Source organism: Pristiophorus japonicus, chromosome 1 (genome assembly GCF_044704955.1).
Source record: "Pristiophorus japonicus isolate sPriJap1 chromosome 1, sPriJap1.hap1, whole genome shotgun sequence".
Classification (NCBI taxonomy): domain Eukaryota; kingdom Metazoa; phylum Chordata; class Chondrichthyes; family Pristiophoridae; genus Pristiophorus; species Pristiophorus japonicus.
The window spans coordinates 459,533,232-459,559,409 of record NC_091977.1 but is presented as its reverse complement, the minus strand read 5'-3'; the positions used below and the strand labels follow the sequence as shown (position 1 = coordinate 459,559,409).

The 26,178-nt window shown below is 46.6% G+C and overlaps 1 protein-coding gene across 3 annotated transcripts in view; it reads right to left on the bottom strand.

Moving 5' to 3' along the window:
• Window positions 1–26,178, bottom strand: part of nbn (nibrin) — a 103,022-nt gene that overhangs the window by 23,040 nt on the left and 53,804 nt on the right. For 2 of the 3 annotated variants that reach the window (XM_070893775.1, XM_070893786.1), the window contains 3 exons: window positions 25,191–25,304; window positions 24,906–24,955; window positions 23,770–23,810 (listed from right to left, as the gene is read on the bottom strand). In XM_070893775.1, coding sequence (XP_070749876.1) covers window positions 23,770–23,810; window positions 24,906–24,955; window positions 25,191–25,304 — 205 coding nt within the window. The remainder of the gene's footprint in view (window positions 1–23,769; window positions 23,811–24,905; window positions 24,956–25,190; window positions 25,305–26,178) is intronic. The other variant, XM_070893794.1, reaches the window with a different exon arrangement.

The window sequence follows — 26,178 nt, the reverse complement described above, 5'->3', positions numbered from 1 at the left end:
TCACTTAACCATTAGTTGCTTGATTAATCACTTTAAAGTTTTGAATGTGACTAAAAATGAATCCCAAAAACAGAATTCTTTGCACCCCGTGGCCAAGAAATTTTCAGTGTTTAAAGGACACGATCTAAAGGCTCCAATCAAATCTGCAGCAACCTAAAGAGCTACAGTCAAAATAAGGCTGAATTTGGGCAGACTATTTGACCCGGGTGGTGGGGGCAGAGTGTAGAGTATCACAGCTGAGTTTAATCTGTGCTCATTTGATATCCACACGTATAAACTTTCCAAGAAGAGATCATTGGATTGGGATCAGGATTCAAAGCCTCGTATCGTTATTCCTCTGCCTAATCCAGATATATTGAGCCCAGTTGTACCATTTTTGCCACTGCTTAAGCTTTAGATCAACTTATTCTGCACAAAGCAGGAACTGAACCTTAGACCACCTTGATTTGTATGACTCAATATTATCAAAGTGGTGGATTTACATATTGTTATCACAGCCCTGCAATAGCCTATTTCTAAGCAGCTCATGATGGCTGCTATTGCTAGAAGAAACCAAAAAAAAAATTTCATTTGATTCTGGGTTCTGCATAAACACCGTACCATTTGAATGGGGTCATCCTGGTTTCTGTGAGCATTAATGATTGTAAATGTAGTAAAAATAAAGATTTGGAAAATAAAATATACTGGATCAAATAATTGGTCTTGGTTTCTTAGCATTTCTGTCTCTACTTACAGTATATTAATTAATGAAATGACTCGTGAGTTTGAATTGTATTCCAATGATGGTAAATCCCAATAATTCATCTCCGTCTATCTCTCGTGGGAGAAAAGGACAGCAGTTGGTAACATCTCAATTTGTGCCTAAAGATGTTTGAGCAGTCTTGAAAACAAAATCTGTTGTTTTTCTTAGTTAGTATTATGTGATGATTTGCATTCATGCATGAATGGTTTGAGTTCGACGATTTGACGAACAAGCTTTTATCTTTATAATTCTATCTTGCTCATCAACCGTTTTTTTGCTTAGACAGGAAAATATCCCTATTTCTGAACTGAATTACATCATCGTTTAACTGGAGATTTATTTACAGGCAAACATCGTTTCTAAGCAACATACCCTTATTGCCCTACAATGTTCAAAGAATATGTGCATTTATAAAATCTATGTCAATATTTCTTAGAAGAGCTGGGTGTACACTGATAAATATAGGAGCACATTGTTCTGTGTTCTGCAGTTCGACTAACAATTACTGCAGCAGTTTCTGAAAAATCACTATAAATGGAAAACTTGAAAAAAATCATAAGATTAAAATACTCCAGGGACGGCTCACAAAACAAGAGTTGCAGTATGTTAGATTTAGAGTCCATTATACTAGTATCATTCTGGAGCATTACAGCACACCAAAAATAAATGTGGAAACGTACTAATGGTTACAACCATCCCAATATGCAGAACCATTTATGATTTATAGGTTACAAAGTCAAGTATCTAAACGCAAGTAAACTTATTTTGACCTTGCCTTCTTTAGTAGTTGGCAGGCACATTACACGTGGGTCACATTTAGTGCATAATCTCGTCTCACCTAAAGTACTGTGATCAAATTTGCTGCCAACCCCTTTCTAGCACCTTGCAATCTCAACCAACTGACACAAGATACGCTATATTGATACGATATTTAGAGCGATACCCCAACAGGACATTCTTGATAAACAGCAGCACCTGCAGTCTCTATTATCGGGAGCACCCGATTGGGGAATCAATCAGAATGAATATGGTTGTAGAAGTTACAAAAGCAAAATACTGCGGATGCCAGAAATCTGAAATAATAACAGAAAATGCTGGAAATACTCAGCAGGTCAGGCAGCATCAGCGCAGAGAGAAACAGAGTTAACATTTCAGGTCGACGACCTTTCACCTGGAAAAGGTTAGGGATATAGCAGATTTTAAGCAAGCGCAGGGACAGCAAAAGGTGGGGAAGGAGGAAAGAACAAAAACGAAGATCTATGATAGGGTGGAAGGCAGGAGTGATTAAATGACAAAAGGTATTATTGCACAAAAGCAAAAGGAATTTATAAATGCACATTTTCTTTGAACATTGTAGGGCACGCAGCCTGATCTGCAGGACCTCACAAAAGTGGAGCAGCGAGTGTAGGCCCTTTGTGCGGTGGAAAGAGATAGCCCTGGAGGTGTCAGTGGTAGACATGGTGACTAGAACTGTCATCCAATGCCGCAAGAAGCTTAGCGACCTCACGAGGGTCATCAGGGTGAATATCCTTTACATTTATGGACCCCTGCCATGGTGTCGGCCCAGATTGTACGGTGGTCAGCGGTGACGCCAAGTCCCCTATGGGTAGTGACGGTATGTGATGGCTTTTGCGATAGATGGGAGTTCCTTGCTCCCTAATATCAAGTGGCGTAGCCTCTTTACATATAGATATCCAATGATACCTTCCTCTTATCAGCTTGCTTCTTCCCTTACTGCTAACCACATGTCTGTTGCTTTGTGCTTACAGATGACCAGCCAGAAGCACAACAGCCTTCCCATGAGCCGTTGCCATCTGGGCACGGGGAGGTGACAAGGGAGGGGACGACAGTGTGCTCCCTGAGCAGGAGACCCTATCAGTCCCGCCGAATGGGGAGACGACATCGGGGGACAACGTCTCCTTTGAGGGCTTTGATGAGTCTGAGGCTCCTGGCCCCAGTGCCCTACAGCAACGCCGAGCGGGAGGGGAAACTCAGAGGCCAGCTCCCAGACGTGGACCTGAACTTGGTGGCTATGTCCAAGGAGAACGGAAATGCAACGTGACCTTATGGGTACATTGGGTAGGGTCCCACAGAGTATCGACGCACTTGCTGTGACTGGCGGAGGCAGCCTCACGCATTGTCCGTGCAACTCAGGACTCCAGTGAGCCTATCCTTGACCACTCACAGAAGCAGATGGGCTCCAGCAAGGATAGTGGAGTCCCAGAGGGGATGGTGCGTGCCATCAGTGACGCAGCAATTGCATAGCAGGCACAAACCACGCAACAGCTAGGTGATACCATGCGATCACTGACTGCTGCCGTCCTCCAGGGAAGTAACGGTGCCAAAGCAGGCCAGCAAGTTGTGATCACAGATTGTGCATTGGATGCTGAGGCTCAGCCCCGTGTGAGTGGCAGTGGCCCTCTGGAAATGGAAGATGCTGTCCTTCCTCAAGATGACAGCATTCCGGCTCTCATTGCCATTTCAACCTTGCACCTAATGCGGTCAACACCCGAGCCATCACAGACTACAGATGCTGAGGCGGAGGAGTCTGCAGCTGGTCCAGGATGTCATCGTAGGCCGTCTGTACTGTCTGGCCCACACATACACAGCAGCCCTATAGCTGCATTGCTGTCGGCACTGAGGAGGAGCAGTAAGCGTGGGAGAGGGGTAAAGGTTAGTGGGGTAAAGGTTAGGGGGGGAAAGAGGGTGGGGGGAAGCTCTGGGCAAGTCGGATTAAGGACTAGGACCACGTTGAGGACATGCACTGAAAATTGTTAATCCCGCCTGTAAATAGTTAAGGTACATTGCTGTACTTCATTGTGGTTGAGTGCGTTGCAACAGGATGTTGTATTTTGTTTGGGGCTTTTTTGCGGTGGGGTGTTTGTTTCAGTAAAATGTTACTTTGACCGTTTGCCATTGGCGCCTTGTGTAATGGTGCTCGCAAGGCTACCTGTGTGCAGTCAATGGCTCCTTGAACCCTTGTGAAGCCTGCAATTCTACCAAACCCACGTGCCCGCTCATTTTGGTTCTCCCTGCATGTTGGGAACGTCATGAAGTTCATTCTGCAGGTGTACAGAGCCTTTGTGACGTGGCGAATACAGCGATGGACAGCGCATTGAGAGATGCTGTATATGTACCCTGCTGCAGCCTGGAAGGAGCCGGAGGCATAGAACGCCAGCACACAGTCACCTTCACTGCGACGAGCAGCACAGTCCTGTTGCCGCTGTAAGGCTGCAGGTCTGCCCGTAGGAGATGGCATATCTCTGTCAGCACTTCCTTTTGGAAGCCCAGCCTTCTCACACAATGCTCCTCAGAGATCTGGAGGTATGAGCATTGCTGCGTATAAACCCATGGGGGTAAGCCCTCCTCCCCGAATGTCTTTGGCCTCTCCTCATCCGTGGGCTGACATGGCTAAGAGCCCTTCTATCTTGACGCCGTCTAGCAATAGCATGGAGCAGGATATGCTGGCGAACTAGTAATACCCCCATTAAATTACTTCACTGAAGTTGCAAGGACACTAATGGCAGATAACGCTACCGCTCTAAAGTCTGAGCTTCACGCAGCATGCTGTGCACAAACCTTTTCAGTCAATGTGACCTCCGATTTAGAATCCCCCTCCCTCAATTTAAACACGCAGCAAATAGCGCCTACTCGACTGTGAGACCGGCAGGTTTTTCAGCAGACACTTGGGGCAGACATTAAATGCAGCATTAGCACCTAATTTAGCATTTGTGACGTCATGATCTGAATTAAACTACGGGGCGTGACGGTAAGTTTTTACACTTCCGGAAATCCTGAGCCTTATTTGCCGGCTGGCACCGGAACTGGCCGCCCGGTGGTAAGAATTTAAACACCCTTGACCACCCTTCCCGAGCCAGCCGAAAATCCAGCGCTTTATCAACTCCAAGCTGATTCTTCAGATCATGAGCTGGTAGCTTTGACATTTTCCATTGCTGTGTGATATAATTTTATTGGCCCGGAATTTGCATCCCGATGACTGTGAACTGGCAGTGATCGCAGTCATTCGGCCGTTGAAACTGACACCAACTTCAGGATATAGCACCTGCGCATCCTAATCTGGAAATCCTGATGTTGTGGTCTGTCATTTACTGTTCCTCCACAGGTTGCGTGTGCCCCCCATGCATACACACACACACACACACACACACACACACACAGAGCCGGCAATCAATGTAATCTCTCAAATCATGGAAACTGACAAAAACTTTGGCTCTTCTGTGATACTTGCGTTGTTAAAAGTTCAAAGTTAGACTCTTATGGATTCGGTGTAACTGGGATTTTAACAGTGTATTGACTGCTAAACATTTATGGCCCTGAAAAACTAATTTTAAGTTTGTGCAGCGTCAAATTTATACATTTATTAAAAAATACAATTTTTAGCAAGTTTGTTCATCTTTATTTCAGGTTTGCCTTTTCCCCATGTGAGAGCCGCAATCTTTGTTTTTTTTTAAAAGTTAGAATTTAAGGAGCTTACCCACTTCCTATCTGAGAATTCTGTGTTTTGATAGGCTGCTTAGACAGCCTGTTGACATCACAGCAGTTCGTACGATGGGATCCCCACTAAACGCCATTGATTTCAACTACACATCGGAAAATCTGAAATTCTCACCACCGAGACCGCGAGATCTTTAAGCGATGAACCAAGATTTACTTGGTAACTGCTTTCATCTTATCTCTCCAAAAAAAAAGGGATAACATAATCTTAATTTTATTTCACGCGTGAGAAAGGCCATAGAAAAGAACTATAACTACATGTGAGTCTTTCTCAGGGTTGAAATAAAAACAGATTAAACCACCTAATCATGCATCAACTAAAGGAACAAAACGCTTTCATTGTTATAAAAAGTAGAGAGAAGATCTAAAAAAAAAGGAATGAGGGTTAACGACAGAGATTATACTAGATTAGTGGCTATATTAAAAGGGAACCCAAAAGTCTTTTATAAACATATAAATAGTAAAAGGGTAGTCAAAGAAAGGGTGGAGCCGATAAAGGACTAAAAAGGAGATATTGTAGAGGCAGAAGGCATGGCTGAGGTACTTTGCATCTGTCTTCACCAGAGAAGAGGATACTTCCAATGTGGCAGTAAAAGAGGAGGCTGTAATGATATTGGAATAGGATAAAAATAAAGAGAATGCACTTGGTTGGCAGTACTCAAAGTAGAAAAGTCACCTGGTCCGGATAGGATGCATCCTAGGTTACTGAAGGAAGTATGGGTTGAAATTGTGAAAGACCACAACCTTCCAATCCTCTTTGGATACGAGGGTAGTGCCAGAGGACTGTAGGATTGCAAACTTTACACCCCTGTTCAAAAAAAGGGGTAAGGGATAAATCTTAACAATTACAGGTCAAGCAGCCTAACGTTGGTGCTGGGAAAATGTTTATAGAGACAATAATCTGGGACAACAGCAATTGGCACTTGGCAAAGTATGGGTTAATAAATGAAAATCAGCACAGATTTGTTAAAGGCAAATTGTGTTGCTCTGCCCCACTCCCACTCTGATTCCTTTGTCCTCGGCTTCCTACACTATTCTAATGAAGTTCAACGGAAGCTCGAGGAACAGTACCTCATCTTTCACTTAGGCAATTTACAGCCTCCTGGACTCAACATTGAGTTCAACACTATCAGATCATAACCACTGCTCCCATTTTTTCAGACTGCAGCTGCTAGTAATGATTCTGATTTTGTCAGTTACACCTCTTCTAGACCCATCTTGTTTGTTTACTTGTTCCATTACCATTCCCTTTTGTCTTGCACCATCATCCTTTTGTCATTTAATCACTCCTGCCTTCCACCCCATCACAGACTTTCCCTTTTGTTCTTTCCTCCCCTCCCCCTGCCTCTGCACTTACTTAAAACGTGTTACATCTCTAACTTTTTCCAGTTTTGATGAAAGGTCATCGACCTGAAACGTTAACTGAGTTTCTCCACAGATACTACTTGTCCTGCTTAGTATTTCTAGCATTTTCTGTTTTTATTACACAACTTCCCTTCCTGGCCCTCATGCCAGCTGACATTGTAAATGGTTTCCGTTCCCCAGTTACTTTCCCCTTTCCTTTTAAAACTGCCATCATCACCCCGCTTTTCAAAATATCCATCCTCAACTCTTTGGTCCATGCAAACTACCACTCCATCCCTAACTTCCTGTTATTTACGAAAGCCCTGGAACATGTTGCCTCCCAGATCTGTGTCAATCCTTCCGACAACTTCTGGTTTGAATCCCTACAAACAGATTTCCATCCCACTCATAGCACTGAATCGGCCCAAACCAAAGTCATAAGCAACATTCTGTGCAACTAACCATGGCTCATTAATCCTCCTCATTCTCTCATCAGCTTTCGACATGGTTGAGAATATCATCTTCCACCAACATCTCTCCTCAGTTGTCCAGCTCAATGAAACTGCTGTCGATTGATTCCACTGTTGCCTATCTGATCATAACCAGATCTCTAGCAATGGCTTCTCTTCCAACACTGTCACAGTCAGATTACAAGGATCCATTTGTGACTCTCTTCTCTTCCCCATCTATTGCTGTTCCTTGCTAACATCATCCATGAATGTATGCAAATGACTCTGCTTTACTGCTCCTGTTCAACACCAAGCTGAGTTTCCGACTCCATGTCCTCTCTATCATAGACTGCCTTATTTCCACCTCTGTAGCATCACCCATCTCAGCTCATCCACTGCTGAAACCCTCATACATGCCTTCATCATTTCCAGACACAGTTACCCCAGTGCTTTCCTTGCCACCATCCCATATTTGCCAATCGTATCTAAAACTCTACTGCTCTTATCCTATTTTGTACCAAGTTCTGCTCACCTTCAGCCTCTCAATATTTGTATTTAGTTATGGGCAATACTTTCAAGCCAGCATTTATTGCCTATCCCTAGTTGCTCTGAGGGCATTAAAAATTAGCCACAGAATGTGGGACTGGAGTTACCTGTAGCCCAGACCCAGAAAGGTGTGGGGGCTCAGGGTCATGTATGGGCAACGCTCATCAACAGTGGAAGGCTAGTGCGAGGAGGAGTCACAATGATTAGGGGACAAGACGGTCCGCACCGCCTGAATGCACAGAGCACGGCTGGTGAACTGAGCTTCCAGCTTTCAAGGTGGCTTCAACAAACCACACCATGGCCTGGAACACAGAAGGGGCAGCTCCGTCAAAGACGTTTCACTGTGTGAGACAGTGATCTTGCAACCATGGCAGGGGATCCATAAATGTAAAGGGTATTCACCCTGATGACCCTCGTTAAACTTCTTGCGGCATTGGGTGGCAGTTCTAGCCACCGTGTCTGCCGCTGACACCTCCAGGGCTATCTCCTTCCAAATCCTTCTGAAGACCCTTGGCACGGGCCTCCTTCCTCCCATGAGATGCAGTGTAGGCTACCTCCTCTGAATGGCCTGAACTCGGGCCTCAGCGGCTGTTGCAGAGAAAGGGCATGCTCTCTGGTATCCCTCCTGCTGCGCCATGTTTCCCGCTCTGAGCAAAGTGGGCCGGTGGATCTGGGCATGCACAAACAAAATTGGCACGCCCTAAACTTTCACTTGGGCCCGGGAAGCTTCGAGCGTGTCTGCGCATGCGCAAAGTGTAGAGCATTTCTTGCGCCACGATTTTCGGCTGGGGCACCTGTAGAGTTGCAAAATGCAGGGGAGAACCCCCCAGTGTTTGGACTCATTGGAAAGGAAATTTAATTTGGAACTATCTACCAGAAAGTTTGGGATCCTAAAATGCGTATGGAAGAAATTTACAAGTTTTAACCAAGTTTGGGATTTTTAAAAGGTGAATGTTGGATCTGCAAGAAAAGGGTGGGGTCAATCTCTAAAAGGCCAGTTTGGACATTGGAACTAATCAAATTGTCTGGGAACTGTTTACGCCCGAAACCTGCCCCTAGAAGACATTAGCATTTAAACAATCGAGCACGGAAGAAACATTATCCACCCCACCCAGAGGAACCAAATGTCACATACATATTCCAACACCTTTTCAACAGGCATAGAAATATCTGGCTCAGGCCAGACTTCCGAAGCAAAACAACAGCGCTATCACAATGGATAAGAGCTCATCAACTCAGAAAAGTCTATCAATGCCAGATTAAAACTCAATCAAGTTTCAGTTAGCTGGGCTGCAAAACCTAAACAAAGAACCAAGGTTGATTTGGGGACAGATAAGGAAGTCTCTCAAAGTATAATTAAGGCCTGTTTTTACAGCCAGGACTGCACTTGGCTTCTACACCAGCTTCGTATGCTTCAGACCTGGCAGATTTCAAGACCAGCACACCAGCTTCGTTAACCTGGTTCTTCAGAACATCAACCAAGATAGCATCGCAAACGACCAGGACACCAAGCATGTCGTGGCAGCAAGAGGCTCACGAAGCAACCATCAAGATATTACCAGCAACCAAATTGGTAATATTGAGCCACCGTAACCAACGATTTCCAAACCGAAGTCAACTCACCGAAAACCCGAAGATTCGCAAGCTGTTTCCACTCTACAAGCTATCCCTGAGCTACCAACGGGTAAACATTACCTAACAGAACTTTAAAACCTACTGCTGAAGGAAGAAAGTGGGTACTTACCCCATAGATCCAATACGCGCCCTACCGCATCAACGGACACCACCCAACTGAGGAACAGGCAGCAAGAAGTCCTCTCCTACGTTCGGGGTACGGCTAGCAGAATTAACAAAATCCAACGCACCCTAAAAACCGTGACTCATTACCGACTGTCAAGGAAGGATTGGTGAGCATAGTCCCTGAAGCCCCAGAGCCTAACCTAGTTAGATAGGGGGAATTGGGAGGTGGGAGGTGTTGTACTGCTGTGTATTCTCTTGTGTTTGAGTAAAGGATTCCCCATTAGAGTGATAAGTTTTCTCAGTTTTAAGAAAAGGTGTATTCATTCTTCTTGAATAAAAACCATACATTTCTTTGTACAAAACAATTGTCTGCTGTACTTTTATCACACCCTGATTAATAAATCCAGGCTTGAGAATCAGGGAGTGGGAGCGACTCGCAACCGCTCTGGGTCAGGGAAGGCAAGCTGACCCCACTGACACCACCCACTACACACTCAAGCACAGGTGTGTAATGCCTGATTTAGTGCCCCGATCATTGAACCTTTGTTTCGGCCGAATTTTACGGACGGAGGCGCAAACTTTTCGCAGGTGCTATCAGGACCGTCCTGCCGTGATTAATGCCCAGAAATCACCAAACCTGAAATCCAGCCCAAAGAGTTCAGAATGACCTTGAATAAGCAGTTTCATTGAACTACCTCGTCACTGTATGTACCATGGGCCCGAACTTGGTGGAAGCTAAGTTCGGGCCCATGGTACATACAGTGACGAGGTAGAGGATCGCCGAGATACTGACTGTACTTTAGGCGGAAGTTTCATGAAAAAATCCTGGAAAAACCGCCCGGCAGCAAAAATGCGACTTACGCCCTGAATCTGGGCGGCAGCTCCCATTCTCGGCAGCAAATGCAATCGTCGGCAAAGTACCGTCGAGGATTGAGCTGGGCCCAGGGAGGCGCGAACTTAATTACATAAAACATTTTCAAAAAATAAAAAACACTAGAAATCCTTCCACTTGAATCGCTGCAATAAAAATTAAAAGTTTTTGCAGGTCTTCATACTTATCGTCGTGGTTAGACCTGCCTCCACGTGGCGGTCTTTTCCCCTGCTGGAACGGAGGACCGCCCGGACCAAACTGGCAGCTTGGCGGTCGGGAGACACTTGCGCGCAATGTCAGCGGGCGGTCCCCAGCGGCGGCGAGAGGCCTCCACCAAACTCGCTCGGAGGGAGACTGCCCAGAAAACTCGGCGGCAGGGGACGGCAAGTCCACCAATTTCAGCCCCCATGTGTTTATGAGCTAGCTATGGAGCACTGAGCATCGGTATATATTTAGAGTATTAAAATGTATAGACATAAGATTACATTTCTTTTATATTGGTAACATCAGGGTAGATGTAATGCATTCCTATGTGAATGTCTATACATGCTTTAAGAAAAACAAAAATTAATTACAGGTCAGCAAGCATCCATCAAGAGAACAGACAAATCAGCATTTCAGCCTTTTACCCTTCGGGAAATATAAGAGAAAAACAAGTGCATAGAAACGGAAAATGAGGAGGGGTTTAACAAAAAAGCAGCAAAGATCGATCAGTGTAATGATTGTTGGACGATAACAGAATATCTCATTTAAGTTAGCTGTGGCTCAGTAGATAGCACACTCGCCTCGGAGTCAGAAGGTTGTGGGTTTAAATCCCACTCCAGGGACTTGAGCACATAAATCTAGGCTGACACTACAGCGCAGTACTGAGGGAGTGCTGCACTGTCGGATGAGACATTAAACTGAGGCCCCATCTGCTCTCTCAGGTGGATAGAAAAGATTCCATGGCACTATTTCGAAGAAGTATAGGGGAGTTATCCCCCGTGTCCTGGCCAATATTTATTCCTCAAACAACAAACAAAAACAGATCATCTGGTCATTATCACATTACTGTTTGTGAAGAGCTTGCTGTGCGCAAATTGGCTGGCATGTTTCCCACATTACAACAGTCTTAAAAAAATGTACTTCATTGGCTGTAAAGCACTTTGCGACATCTGGTGGTCATGAAAGGCACTATATAAATGCAAGTCTTTGTTTCTTAAGTATTGGAAAGAAGCCAGGGATATGTGAATAGCGACAGCAAGAAAATAGGAGAGATGGAAATACAGAAAATTTGGGTATTACGTTTGAAATCAAAACAGAAGGTGGGTTCATCAGCTAGAAATAACTGGTCCAGAGGGAGAGTGCTCCCTTGACAACATTGTCACTAAATTCCTGACTACGCAACTTGTCCCCTCCAGCCTCCACATTCAACGGATTATCCTTCACCATTTCCGCCATCTCCTGCACAATGCCACCAACAAACACATCCTCCTCTTTCAGCATTCCAAAGGGACTTTTCCCTCTGCAACACTCTGGTTCACTGTTCCATCACCCCAACACCCTCTTCCCCCACCCATGGCACCTTTCCATGCAAGCGCAAGAGATGCAACACCTCCCTTCTCGCCGTCCAGGGTCCCAGACACTCCTTACAGGGAAACAGCGATTTTTATTTATTGTACTTTTAATTTAGTATATTGTATTCGCTGCTCACGATGCCGTTTCCTCTACATTGGGGAGACCAAATGCAGACTGGGTGATTACTTTGCGGAACACCTCTAGTCAGTCCGCAAACAGGATCCTGAGCTTCTGGATTTTATAGTTTTTAGTCCGGAGGTGGGGAATAGATAATTTCTTTTGTAGACGTGATCCAAAGTCCCAAATGGTAAATTGCTTCCTATGTGCCAGGGTGCGGGACATCACAGAATAAATACAAAAGGTTCTGGAATGGGAGAGACAGCAGCCAGTGGTCATGGTTCATGTGGGAACCAATGACATAGATAGGAGTAGTTTCAAGGTTCTTCAAAAGGAACTTCAATTAATTAAATTCCAGATTAAGGAGCAGAACTTCCTCGGATTACTCCCAGTACTACGTGCTGGACCAGACATGGAGAGAAAGATTAGGATTATTAACACATGGCTGAAATGATGTTCCAGAAGGGAGGGTTACAGGTTCCTGGAAACTTGGCCCACTTATGGGAACAGGGAAGTCTGTACAGACAGGATGACCTTCAGCTAAACTGGAAAGGAACCCAATTCCTTGTGGAAAGGGTAAATAGGGCAGTGGGGAAGGGTTGAAACTGGTTAGTGTGTAGGTCCCCAAGAATTGGACATTATCTGGACATTGCGTTTTAATATTTTTCTCACTGCAGGAAAAAAAACTGGAAGCCTGTTTGTGGGTGGGGCCCAGGTACTTTTCCATGTTGGACTTGAAATGATGGGCAGGGGTGGTCTGGGAAGACAATGGCCAGGATAAGGCAAGTCACCACAGGTAATGGGCAAATGGAGGGTCCATTGTTAAGCAATGTGAACTCGTCAGTTAGATCAGATGAACTGATCAGTGATCAAGCCATTACCTGGATGAGATAACCCAGAGAGGCGGGAAACCAGAACAATAGAAAGCCATTAAGCCCCAGACCGGTCGGAAGCGAAAACCCATCACTGGACTCAAAACAGAAGCCTCGAAACAAGGAAAAAAACTTCATTGGGCCAGAAAACGACACACAAACAGGAAGTCTCAAAACAAGAACAAACTTTATTCGGCCTGAAAAGGCAAAGTGTGGGGATATAAAAGGGGCCGTGTGGCCACATCGCTCGCTCTCTCCTGCTCTCGCTGCTTTGCCTCTACAAGAACCGAGCACTCCATGTGGGACGGAGAGAAGAAACCAGAAGAGACACGTTTTCACCAGAAGCAGCGAGTAAGCCAACGGATCAGTGAGCATCATCTCTGCCCACGCAATTTTAAGATCAGAGCCACGGTGTGAGGGGGTATTGTGTTTTCTTCCAACCAAATCGTAGTAAGGGTTTTAGTGGAGAGATTTTGCTGCAAGGACCATAGGGGCATACACTGTGGATCCGAGCAGAGGGTTTAGACGTTGGGTACTTCGCGATAGGGGCGGTTTAGACACGCCAGGGTATTGGATTTTACTACATCGTCACTGTATTTACTTGTTTTGCCGTGTTGAGGTAGTTTTAATAAAAGCATTGCCGGTTGAGACCGAGGTATTTGTCCGTGACTCATTCATCTGTTCAGTACAGTTATCACTCCCAGGTCTCGAACTATTGTAACATGGGGGTGTGTTGAAAACACCCAAGGGAAACAACTTACAGAATCTGGTGACCGCGGCAGGACCTGGATGCACTGAATGGAGAATTATGGAAGATATTAAGGCCAAGAGGTCGGCAATGGGGGATAGGATTTCCTCAGATATCTTTGGGAAAGTTAACGTAACACAGTGGGTAATAGACCTTTTGCGGACAGAGTCCGGAGGACAAAGCTGCTGAGTGGACGGGTAAGTAAGGAGCATAGAAAGGCAAAAGAAAAGGCCATCTGGCTCCTGTGTCTGCAGAAGCAAGTCCAACTGCTTAGGGAGCAGTTTGGTAGGCTGAAGGCAGAGGCAGAGCGCAAAGAGTCCGAGGAGCAGCCAGCCACAAGAGCCGAGGTAGGAACGAGACTTTTAGATGAGTTGCGCAAAGAAAAGCAGGAGAGGCGCACTCAGGAGGAAACCTCCAGTAATAAAAGGAGTACCTGCAGTGTCAGGTAACAGAGGCCAAGCTCAATGAGCAGGTCGCACGGGAGGAGAACACTCGTCTAGCGGGTAAACGGGCTGGAGGGGTAACTGAAGGATATTAAGGTAGCGTATAGGATAGCCACCAATAAGGGTTTTGAGAGTGGGAATCACGGGCCCTGCCAAGAGAAACTCCAAAGCTTGACCCACGCTCTAAGGCCAAAGGAATGGTCTGCCTAATGGCCCTGGGGGAAGCCCGGGTGGACTGGGAAGAGAAAGGGAACGACAGTGAGGATTGGGAGACGGACAGGGACGCACAACCTCCGCCAGAGGCGCCGGGACCCATGTATCCCATACAGCAGCGGAAATAGGGTGCGCCCATAGACGGTCAAGGTCAGGTGGCGCTGCAAAGCGATTTTGTGGTTCCATTCACAACCCCACAGCTGCAAAATAAGATTTCAGGGGTGCCCAAGCTTACCAACGAAGGAGACCCATCGGTACACTTCACGGAGATGGAACAGGTGGGCGGGATTATTGGGTGCAACAAAGCAGAGGTTCACAAGCTGCTATTATTTTCCCTGGAGGGGAAGATGCATCAGGCACCTATCTGCCGAAAGCAAGAGGGGGCAGGGAACCATAGAGGGCTTAAAGGAGAAAATCCTAAGAGCCATGGGTCACTCCCAAGGTAGTCTATAATCCAGGGTGGAAAGGATGCTGCAACTGGCTGGGGAAGCACCTCAGGCTTTTGCGGACCGGCTCTGGCCTGTCATGGAGTGCTGCACCGAGCATAGTTGCAGGGGGAGCCAAGGAACCAATGGCTCAGGACCCTAGTGTCAAAGAGTTTGACCCGGATTAGGGTAAAGTCCGAGAACTGGTTTGACCCTGAGAATCTCCAGAACACGGAGGCTGATGTCCTCCGTCACAAGTCTGGCATTTAAGGCCGGCATGGAGGAGGAGGGAAGGTTCACGAGATGAAGCCCAGTGGGGGTAGTAAAAGGAATGGCGCCAGGAAAAGGTTAGCGCAGGGAAGGCTAGGACGTGTTTCGGGTGTGGGACGACGGGACATTGGAGGAGAGACTGCCCGGCCCCGAGGAGGGGGCAAGGCAAAGGGGATCCTCCAGTGCCTTAGAGAAAACCTGTCAAGGTGAAGGGACCGACTGCGGAACAATTTGTAACAGAGCAAGGAAGAGTAGACGCTGCCATGAACAGGGAAATCCCAACCGCTCCGGTAATCCCAACACGCTGACTAGCACGCACCCAGCCTGAGTACCTGTGTTCGCTCACGTACGATAATTGGAGTAGACCATGCGTGAGGATGGGGGTGGAGAAGGTAGAGGGTATGTACTTGGTGGACACTGGGACTTCGAGCACGGTGATCCATGTGAGTAACCCGACCGAATCACCCTGGTCCAACAAGGTTCCATTCAGTCTCATGGGGTTCACCGGGAACGAGCAGGAGGGGTTGATTAATGGTAGGGAGGACTTCTTTTTGAAAGTAGCAGCCAGCAGGGACAGTTTGAGTGCGGTGCTGCTCCAGAAGAACACGGCAAACTAAGACCGGTGGTGTACTCGTCAAGTGTCCTCACGGATGTAGAACGGGGATATTCCAATTGCGAGAGGCATCTCCGTGAAGCGCTCTCAGCTCCTTATGGGATCATCCCTGATCGTTCCACTAACCCACCATACCCCTACTCAGATGTTATTAGATGGGAGGATAAAGGACGGCACAGAGGGCAGTGCTCGCATTGCCCGTTGGATGTTATTGCTCTCACAAATGCATCTGAAAGTGCACAGCCTGTGTGAGCCCAAGCTAGCCGCGAACATGATATATGCAGGGGAAGCCCATAGGTGTTTGGTGGAGGGAGTATGGGACGTAGACATAGGATTTTGGGCCGGGTTACACCCCACGGGCTGCGAAATATATGTCAATGGATCCAGTTCGGTGGTAGCAGGGGAGCTTTTCACCGGGTGCGGGATTTATGACCCGACGGCAGGCATTGCAAGGGCCATTAAACTCCTAAGCACCCAGCAGCCAAACTGTTGGCGGTGGTGTACATTGTTACCCACGCCGACGAGTTCCCAACCCCATACACCATCTGCTCGGATTCCATGTTCACAGGCAATTTGTGCACCGAATACTTGGCCATCTGGTCTCGTCGCGGTTTCACATCCACAGACGGGAAGCCCTAAGCAACAAAACCACTGTTGCAAAGGATCTTAGAGGCTACGGGAACCCAGGTAAGCCATTACATTCATAAAGTAAAGGCCCATTCCAAGACAGAGCCCAGAGGAGAAGGCAACCAAAAGGCTGATGAGTTAGCCAAGGAGGGAGCCAAAACAGGAGAGTTTTGGGACCCATATAGGTCCAGCCCAGTAGCAGCGATCCGGGACAAAGGGGGAACACAAAGGAATGTAGGAGTAGCATTGGCCCTGGACTCGAGGACAGTCTAGGCACAAGATCTCATCCTCAAGGTTGTCCTGGAGCAGCTGGCTAGGGGAGAAAAAGGTAGAAGGCCTGTTCGGGGTAGCGAGCATTAATTAAAAAGGAGGGAATGCTTTTCAGGGGAGATCAGTGGGTGGTTCCAGACCAGCACCAGAGGCAATTCCTCCAAATAGCCCACAGGGGCCCAGGAGCGGGACACCCAGGGCCGGAGACTACCTGGCAGAGGGTAGAACAGGCAGGGTGGTGGCCGCAACCGAGAGAGGATGTCCCCTATTTTTGCGCAGACTGGTGTACGCAGTGAACAACCCCGATCTCCAGAAAAGAAAGGTTCCCTTGGGACACACGAGAAGGGTAGAAGGACCATGGCAGTCGGTACAGGTCGATTACATCGGTCCATTGCCCACCGCAAAGGGGGGTGGTTACAAGTACTGTTTGGTCCTAGTGGACGTTTTCTTGAAGTGGGTTCAAGCCTTCCCTTACCGATCAGCCACGGCGTTGGCGACGGCAAGGATCTTGGTGAGGGAAGTGTTCCCAAGATGGGGACTGCCACAGATCGTGGAGTCTGACCAGGGGAGCAACTTCATGGGGCAAGTCATGCAGGTTACCTTGAAAGTGCTAGGGATAGAAGGGAAATGGCATGTGGTTCACAACCCACAGTCATTGGGGGTTGTGGAGCGACTTAATCGGACCATCAAAGAAAGGCTGCAGAAAGAAACAGGACAGTCCCCGAAAAAGTGGGTTGAGGTCCTGCCGTTTGTCCTGATGGGGTTGTGAGCCAGCCTCTCCAGAAGCACAGGATATTCCCTGCATGAGCTCATGACTGGTAGGGTCATGCACACGCCCCATCCATGTTCTGGCACCGGTTCTCACAGCGGGGCAGGTGAGAGGGGTAAACTGGGACAAGTTTGTCAAGAATCTATTCGAGCACTTGAAACAGATTCATTGGCAAGCTGCCAGCAACATGGGGAAGCAGCACCGGAGCAATTGGTTGCTGCTCGAGCCCCGGAGAACCCACGAGTGGAAGGTAGAGGATCAGGTCATGGTCCGCAATTACGCTCGGGTGGGCACGGTTGAGCATTTGTATATGGGACCCTATAGCATTGTAGATAAGGCCAGTCCCATGGTGTACGTGGTTAAGCTTCCGAAGCGCACAAAGTGGTTCCATGTGAACCAGTGCAAGTTGTTTAACCCGGGGGAAAGAGCGAGAAACAGAAAGCAGCAAGGCACTGTAAACAGCATGGTGGGGACACGGGTCTTCTTCCCATAGTTTGGGACAGTGAGGAGCCCGTTGTGGTGGTGGTGGTTAGGAGTAGCAGCAGGATCCTATGGCCAAGAACGCCGTGGTCACCTCCTTACATGCCACCGAGGAGCTATAAAAGGCTCAGGGTGGTAGAGCTCTAGCAGGGCTACCCAGAGACGGGTGGCGGTGTATATAGTTTTCCTCTCAGTTTCGTGTTTTTACAGAGTGTGTTTTTGATGAAGCCAGACCTGTGAGGTATACCCTCTCAGAAAGATTGCTGTTTCTTTGTATCTTCACAGGAAGCTGAGAGAAAGATGGAGACAGCCCTGGAAATCGTTCTTTGGAGCTTGGCCAGAACAGGGTACAGCAGGAGGGGGGACACTCCTTCCTCTACGAATGTACTGGGGGAATGGACCCACCGTGACACAGGGGCGTAGGACAGGGGACATGGACGGGATAGCAGCCTACTTCCACGAGGGAAGGTGGCCAGGGTCGAATTCGACGAAATACTCCAGCCACGTCGGGTTCACATACGGGGAGGCTTCCATACCGTGTCCCAGACTGAAGGTCACAGCCACACGGATTGGGGTGACCGAGGGCAAGCGCGTATGCTTGTAGTGCAAGGGACACATTCCCTTGGGACGGTGGTGGTGCTCAGGAAATTGAGTCAGGACACGGGGAACCAGCCAGTGGACTGGGAACGACTGGAGAACGATACGTACTGACAGATCACGAGGTCAAAGGGCGGAGTGGAAGTGTGCTGGGACAAGTGGTGGAAGGAGGATCAGGGAATGTTTGTGTGTACGTGGGGGTTGGAACAGATCTGCCCAGCAGGTGTGTCGACTGCCTTTTTGAGGCAATGGCAGGACGCCGGGACTAGGATCAGATGGGATCTGAGTATGGACTCCTGCGTGATCCCAGATCCTCCCAACACAATAAATGCCAGTGAACTTGTAGCACACAAGAGGAAGCCCCTGCCCACAGCTCCACCGGTACAGATGACAGAAGTTAGGTGTCCAGCCACCACACCAGGTCCAGGGAATGGTTTAGTTTTAGTCCCGACTGGAAAGGTTTTATCCCAGGGAGTGCATTAGACGGTCGCGTCAGTCATTTTAAACCTAACCGGGGAACATCTGCCTGAATGGTGTCCAAAAGAAACTGAGCAGCTGTATGAGGTGCTCATTAAAGAAATGTTCCGCCAGTTCTTTCAACTAGTTACGGGGATGTGAGTCGGCAAAGATTGTATGATATGGGAGTGAGGGATAACATTGGTCCCGGGAGGCAGAGGTGAGGGGTGCTCAATGATGATACACTGCTTTGGGTACTGTTGAGGGGGATGACTCATCAGGGGAGGGCAGCAGCAGCCAAGTTCATGGCACCATGACTGGCTCTGCTGCACAGGAGGGCAGGAAAAAGAGTGGGAGAGCAATAGTGATTGGGGATTCAATGGTGAGGGGAATAGATAGGCGTTTCTGCGGCCGCAACCGAGACTCCAGGATGGTATGTTGCCTCCCTGGTGCAAGGGTCAAGGATGTCTCGGAGCGGATGCAGGACATTCTAAAAAGGGAGGGAGAACAGCCAGTTGTCGTGGTGCACATTGGTACCAACGACATAGGTAAAAAAAGGGATGAGGTCCTACGAAACGAATTTAAGGAGCTAGGAGCTAAATTAAAAAGTAGGACCTCAAAAGTAGTAATCTCGGGATTGCTACCAGTGCCACGTGATAGTCAGAGTTGGAATCGCAGGATAGCACAGATGAATACGTGGCTTGAGCAGTGGTGCAGCAGGGAGGGATTCAAATTCCTGGGGCATTGGAACCGGTTCTGGGGGAGGTGGGACCAATACAAACCGGACGGTCTGCACCTGGGCAGGACCGGAACCAATGTCCTAGAGGGAGTGTTTGCTAGTGCTGTTGGGGAGGATTTAAACTAATATGGCAGGGGGATGGGAACCAATGCAGGGAGACAGAGGGAAACAAAAAGGAGGCAAAAGCAAAAGACAGAAAGGAGATGAGGAAAAGTGGAGGGCAGAGAAACCCAAGGCAAAGAACAAAAAGGGCCACTGTACAGCAAAATTCTAAAAGGACAAAGGGTGTTAAAAAAACAAGCCTGAAGGCTTTGTGTCTTAATGCAAGGAGTATCTGCAATAAGGTGGATGAATTAACTGTGCAAATAGATGTTAACAAATATGATGTGATTGGGATTACGGAGACTTGGCTCCAGGATGATCAGGGCTGGGAACGCAACATCCAGGGGTATTCAACATTCAGGAAAGATAGAATAAAAGGAAAAGGAGGTGGGGTAGCATTGCTGGTTAAGGAGCAAATTAAGGCAATAGTTCGGAAGGACATTAGCTTGGATGATGTGGAATCTATCTGGGTAGAGCTGCAGAATACCAAAGGGCAAAAAACGTTAGTGGGAGTTGTGTACAGACCTCCAAACAGTAGTAGTGATGTTGGGGAGGGCATCAAACATGAAATTAGGGGTGCGTGCAATAAAGGTGCAGCAATTATAATGGGTGACTTTAATATGCACATAGATTGGGTTAACCAAACTGGAAGCAATACGGTGGAGGAGGATTTCCTGGAGTGCATAAGGGATGGTTTTTTCGACCAATATGTCGAGGAACCAACTAGGGGGGAGGCCATCTTAGACTGGGTGTTGTGTAATGAGAGAGGATTAATTAGCAATCTCGTTGTGCGAGGCCCCTTGGGGAAGAGTGACCATAATATGGTGGAATTCTGCATTAGGATGGAGAATGAAACAGTTAATTCAGAGACCATGGTCCAGAACTTAAAGAAGGGTAACTTTGAAGGTATGAGGAGTGAATTGGCTAGGATAGATTGGCGAATGATACTAAAGGGGTTGACTGTGGATGGGCAATGGCAAACATTTAGAGACCGCATGAATGAACTACAACAATTGTACATTCCTGTCTGGCATAAAAATAACAAAGGGAAGGTGGCTCAACCGTGGCTATCAAGCGAAATCAGGGATAGCATTGAAGCCAAGGAAGTGGCATACAAATTGGCCAGAAATAGCAGCGAACCCAGGGACTGGGAGAAAATAAGAACTCAGCAGAGGAGGACAAAGGGTTTGATTAGGGCAGGGAAAATGGAGTACGAGAAGAAGCTTGCAGGGAACATTAAGGAGGATTGCAAAAGTTTCTATAGATATGTAAAGAGAAAAAGGTTAGTAAAGACAAACGTAGGTCCCCTGCAGTCAGAATCAGGGGAAGTCATAACGGGGAACAAAGAAATGGCGGACCAATTGAACAAGTACTTTGGTTCGGTATTCACTGAGGAGGACACAAACAACCTTCCGGATATAAAAGGGGTCGGAGGGTCTAGTAAGGAGGAGGAACTGAGGGAAATCCTTATTAGCCGGGAAATTGTGTTGGGGAAATTGATGGGATTGAAGGCCGATAAATCCCCAGGGCCTGATGGACTGCATCCCAGAGTACTTAAGGAGGTGGCCTTGGAAATAGTGGATGCATTGACAGTCATTTTCCAACATTCCATTGACTCTGGATCAGTTCCTATGGAGTGGAGGGTAGCCAATGTAACCCCACTTTTTAAAAAAGGAGGGAGAGAGAAAACAGGGAATTATAGACCGGTCAGCCTGACATCGGTAGTGGGTAAAATGATGGAATCAATTATTAAGGATGTCATAGCAGTGCATTTGGAAAGAGGTAATATGATAGGTCCAAGTCAGCATGGATTTGTGAAAGGGAAATCATGCTTGACAAATCTTCTGGAATTTTTTGAGGATGTTTCCAGTAGAGTGGACAAGGGAGAACCAGTTGATGTGGTATATTTGGACTTTCAGAAGGCTTTCGACAAGGTCCCACACAAGAGATTAATGTGCAAAGTTAAAGCACATGGGATTGGGGGTAGTGTGCTGACATGGATTGAGAACTGGTTGTCAGACAGGAAGCAAAGAGTAGGAGTAAATGGGGACTTTTCAGAATGGCAGGCAGTGACTAGTGGGGTACCGCAAGGTTCTGTGCTGGGGCCCCAGCTGTTTACACTGTACATTAATGATTTAGACGAGGGGATTAAATGTAGTATCTCCAAATTTGCGGATGACACTAAGTTGGGTGGCAGTGTGAGCTGTGAGGAGGATGCTATGAGGCTGCAGAGTGACTTGGATAGGTTAGGTGAGTGGGCAAATGCATGGCAGATGAAGTATAATGTGGATAAATGTGAGGTTAACCACTTTGGTGGTAAAAACAGAGAGACAGACTGTTATCTGAATGGTGACAGATTAGGAAAAGGGAAGGTGCAGCGAGACCTGGGTGTCATGGTACATCAGTCATTGAAGGTTGGCATGCAGGTACAGCAGGCGGTTAAGAAAGCAAATGGCATGTTGGCCTTCATAGCGAGGGGATTTGAGTACAGGGGCAGGGAGGTGTTGCTACAATTGTACAGGGCCGTGGTGAGGCCACACCTGGAGTATTGTGTACAGTTTTGGTCTCCTAACCTGAGGAAGGACATTCTTGCTATTGAGGGAGTGCAGCGAAGGTTCACCAGACTGATTCCCGGGATGGCGGGACTGACCTATCAAGAAAGACTGGATCAACTGGGCTTGTATTCACTGGAGTTCAGAAGAATGAGAGGGGACCTCATAGAAACGTTTAAAATTCTGACTGGTTTAGACAGGTTAGATGCAGGAAGAATGTTCCCAATGTTGGGGAAGTCCAGAACCAGGGGACACAGTCTAAGGATAAGGGGGAAGCCATTTAGGACCGAGATGAGGAGGAATTTCTTCACCCAGAGAGTGGTGAACTTGTGGAATTCTCTACCACAGAAAGTTGTTGAGGCCAATTCACTAAATATATTCAAAAAGGAGTTAGATGAAGTCCTTACTACTAGGGGGATCAAGGGGTATGGCGAGAAAGCAGGAATGGGGTACTGAAGTTGCATGTTCAGCCATGAACTCATTGAATGGCGGTGCAGGCTAGAAGGGCCGAATGGCCTACTCCTGCACCTATTTTCTATTTTTCTATGTTTCTATGTCTCTACGCGTTCAGCGCGGGTACATCTCTCATCAATAGTATGGACGACGTGCAGCTGCAGCTGCAGATCAGTGATTTAAAGGACCAGCTGCGGAAAATCCTGGGGGAAGGGAACGCGGTGGTAGGGTCGGAGCTGGAGGAGGACCAGGCAATGACTGTCCATTTAAAAAGGTGGTTATCGCAGAGCTGGAGACACACGCAAAGACTGTAAATGCATTAAATGCGTGGGATGGAGAGAAGAAACCAGGAGAGACACGTTTTCACCAGGAGAAGCAGCGAGTAAGCCAACGAATCGGTGAGCATCATCTTTGCCCACGCAATTTAAGATCACAGCCACAGTGTGAGGGGGTAACGTGTGTTCTCCCAACCAAATCTTAGTAAGGGTTTTAGTGGAGAGGTTTGGCTGCAAGGACCATAGGGGCGTACACTATGGGTCCAAGCAGAGACTGCAGACGTTGGGTACTTCGCGATAGGGGCGGTTTAGACATGCCAGGGTATTGGATTGTATTACATCGTCACTGTATTTACTTGTTTTGCTGTGTTGAGGTAGCGTTAATAAAAGCATTGCCGGTTGAGACCGAGGTATTTGTCCGTGACTCATCCATCTGTTCAGTACATTAATCAGTCCCAGGTCTCGAACTATTGTAACGTGGGGGTGCGTCGAAAACACCCAAGGGAAACCATTTCGTGTGTGGGAGGGGAAAATTCAAACTAAGTGAAAAAGTGAGAGAAAAAGATGAGCAGAACATATGGGCAGGGTGGGGACAGTTACCTAAATAATAATTGTGTACAAATGCACGTAGCATAAGAAATAAAACAAGTAGATTAAATTCAGCTAAAAAGGTGTGATGTAGTAGCCATTGCAAAGATCTGGCTACAAGCTGGGTATGGTTCGGAGCTAAAGATTTAGCTACAAGATCTTTAGAAGTGGCAAGGAAATTGAGAAAGGAGAGGTCGATAAAAGACACTATTACAGCAATAGAAAGTAGGGATTGCAAAAGGATGCAAGACTTTGTTTGGTAGGAGTTGTCTCCAGATCTCCTTATAATAGTGGCAGGATGTATAAATATGGAGATCAGGGAAGCATGCAATAGAAACAATGTGGTTATAATGTGAGGCAATGAGATAAAAGTATCAAGCTACAAGAAATGCTTACATAAATGGAAGGTAAACTGGAAATTCAGCGGATTGGAAGATCTATATAAAGCAATAAAAGAGGTACAATGAAAGTATGAAGATATGCAAAATGGGCATATAAAAAAACGATTATAGTATATAAAACTTACAAGGGATACCGAAGCAAACAGAAAAATGTTTAAAAATGTATTAAGAGTGGCAAATTGGAATGTGAGCCCATTAAAGATAGCTGCAGTCGAGACTACAATGGACAAGAAAGAAATAACAGACTTGTTAAATGAGTACTTTGTAACCATTTTCAGTGATAGAGAACAAAATACCAGTGGTACAAGGGAACCTAAAAATGACGTGGCAAAATTGAAATTAGCTTGTTGCAGTTATGTTCATTTCAAGTCAGCCATCATACCGTTAATGAATTTTCAATTCCTGGTCTGGTTGAGTTAGTTGATCTCAGCCAGGGCAACAGTATAAGCACTAAAATCAGCTAGGGTATCCCCTTCTAATTGCATCAGTGAGCCTGCTGGAAAAGTATATGATTATAGATTTCTGGGCTCTGTTGTGATGCTCTTCGTAGTAAAATAACTGCTGACACTCGTTGCCTAGGCTCGCACTGGACAACGTATCAAAAGGCTACCACCGTCTGTGGAAATGTATTCTAGCACGACTCCGTTTCAAGTCGTGTGGGAGGAGAAAACTGGTGAAAATATATATATCACTGTATAAGACCTCTACAGCAAGTTTCAAAAGTTATTCCATAAATTAGTTGAAAACTAGAGAAAGGAGGCAATGAGGTTGTGGAACTCAAATCTCAAAAAGTATCTGAAAGCTCTTTCTACAAGGTCAAAGAACTAATCAAAAAGGCAAGACAAGTTAATATTCCAATTTGGGTGCAACGATGCATAGCAAAGGAAATATAGGAAGAGGGGAAACAGAGTTAAATAATATCCCCATTACAGCAGCTATTGTCAACATTAATTCCAGTGCTCATGATAGTTTCAACGTCCTTTTTACTTTACCTGCATAGTAAGCCAAACTATAGGGATAAAAGAATGAAGTATTGGTACTGATATAAATAATTCTATCATTTCCTATTTCGATAAAGCTTGACAGTTACTTATACCATGCACAGTGCTTTATAAATGGTTTGCTCCTTACCTGAACAAGTCATCAGCAAGAATATCGTCCTTAGCTTGCTGGCTTTGCTCCTGGTTCAAACAAAGCATGGAATACATTACTTTGGAGTTTGTATATAACTAAAACACATTCACATTGAGGAAATATGTGGTACAAGTTTAACAAAATCTCTTTAGCCAGGGTTTTCTGCCTCAATGGTCAACCAGCTGCGTTTTTCACATTCAAGTGAATGAAAACAAGAATTGCAGGCTGGTGAGCGCAGAAGCAGAAAACCCAGAAAACTTTGATCTGTAATCCATATCATACCTCCACTTCTTGTCTTAACCACTCTTCCATTTCTGAGCTCTTTTTGGTTTGATAAGCCTTCAGATCTGTGCCGCCAATAATTTTAGGACATTCTTCTGCCCCAGGATACACAACCTACCACAATGGAAAAAGTTTTAACAAATGTTAGCTAAAATAGCACTTTTAACTAATCAATACACAATTTTGCAAACTTGCGTTTAAAAAATAGGTTTTAAAAGATCAATTAGAACATGCTGAATGAAAGTACATTCCCATACAAAAGGTATTCTCATGTATAATTTCCATTTAGACAGATCATCATCATCATAGGCAGTCCCTAGAGATCGAGGAAGACCTGTCTTTGGCCAGGGACTCGCAGGTGTCAGTGGGGATGTCGCATTTTATCAAGGAGGCTTTAGAAACATAGAAAATAGGTGCAGGAGTAGGCCATTCGGCCCTTCGAGCCTGCACCGCCATTCAATGAGTTCATGGCTGAACATGCAACTTTGGTACCCCATTCCTGCTTTCTCGCCATACCCCTTTGAGGGTGTCCTTGAAACGATTCCTCTGCCCAGCTTGGGCTCGCTTGCCATGTAGGAGATTCGAGTAGAGCGCTTGCTTTGGGAGTCTTGTGTCAGGTATGCAAACAATGTGGCCCGCCCAGCAGAGCTGGTCGAGTGTGGTCAGTGCTTCGATGCTGGGGATGTTAGTCTGGTCGTGGACGCTAACGTTGGTGCATCTGTCCTCCCAGGGGATTTGCAGGATCTTGCGGAGACATCGTTGGTGGTATTTCTCCAACGATTTGAGGTGTGTACTGTATATGGTCCACGTCTCTGAGCCATACAGGCGGGCGGGTATCACTACAGCTCTGTAGACCATGAGAGCTTGGTGGCAGATTTGAGGGCCTGATCTTCGAACACTCTTTTCCTTAGGCGGCACTGACGGCAGTGTTAAATCTCATCGTTGATGTCTGCCATTGATGATAATAGGCTCCAGAGGTATGGAAAGT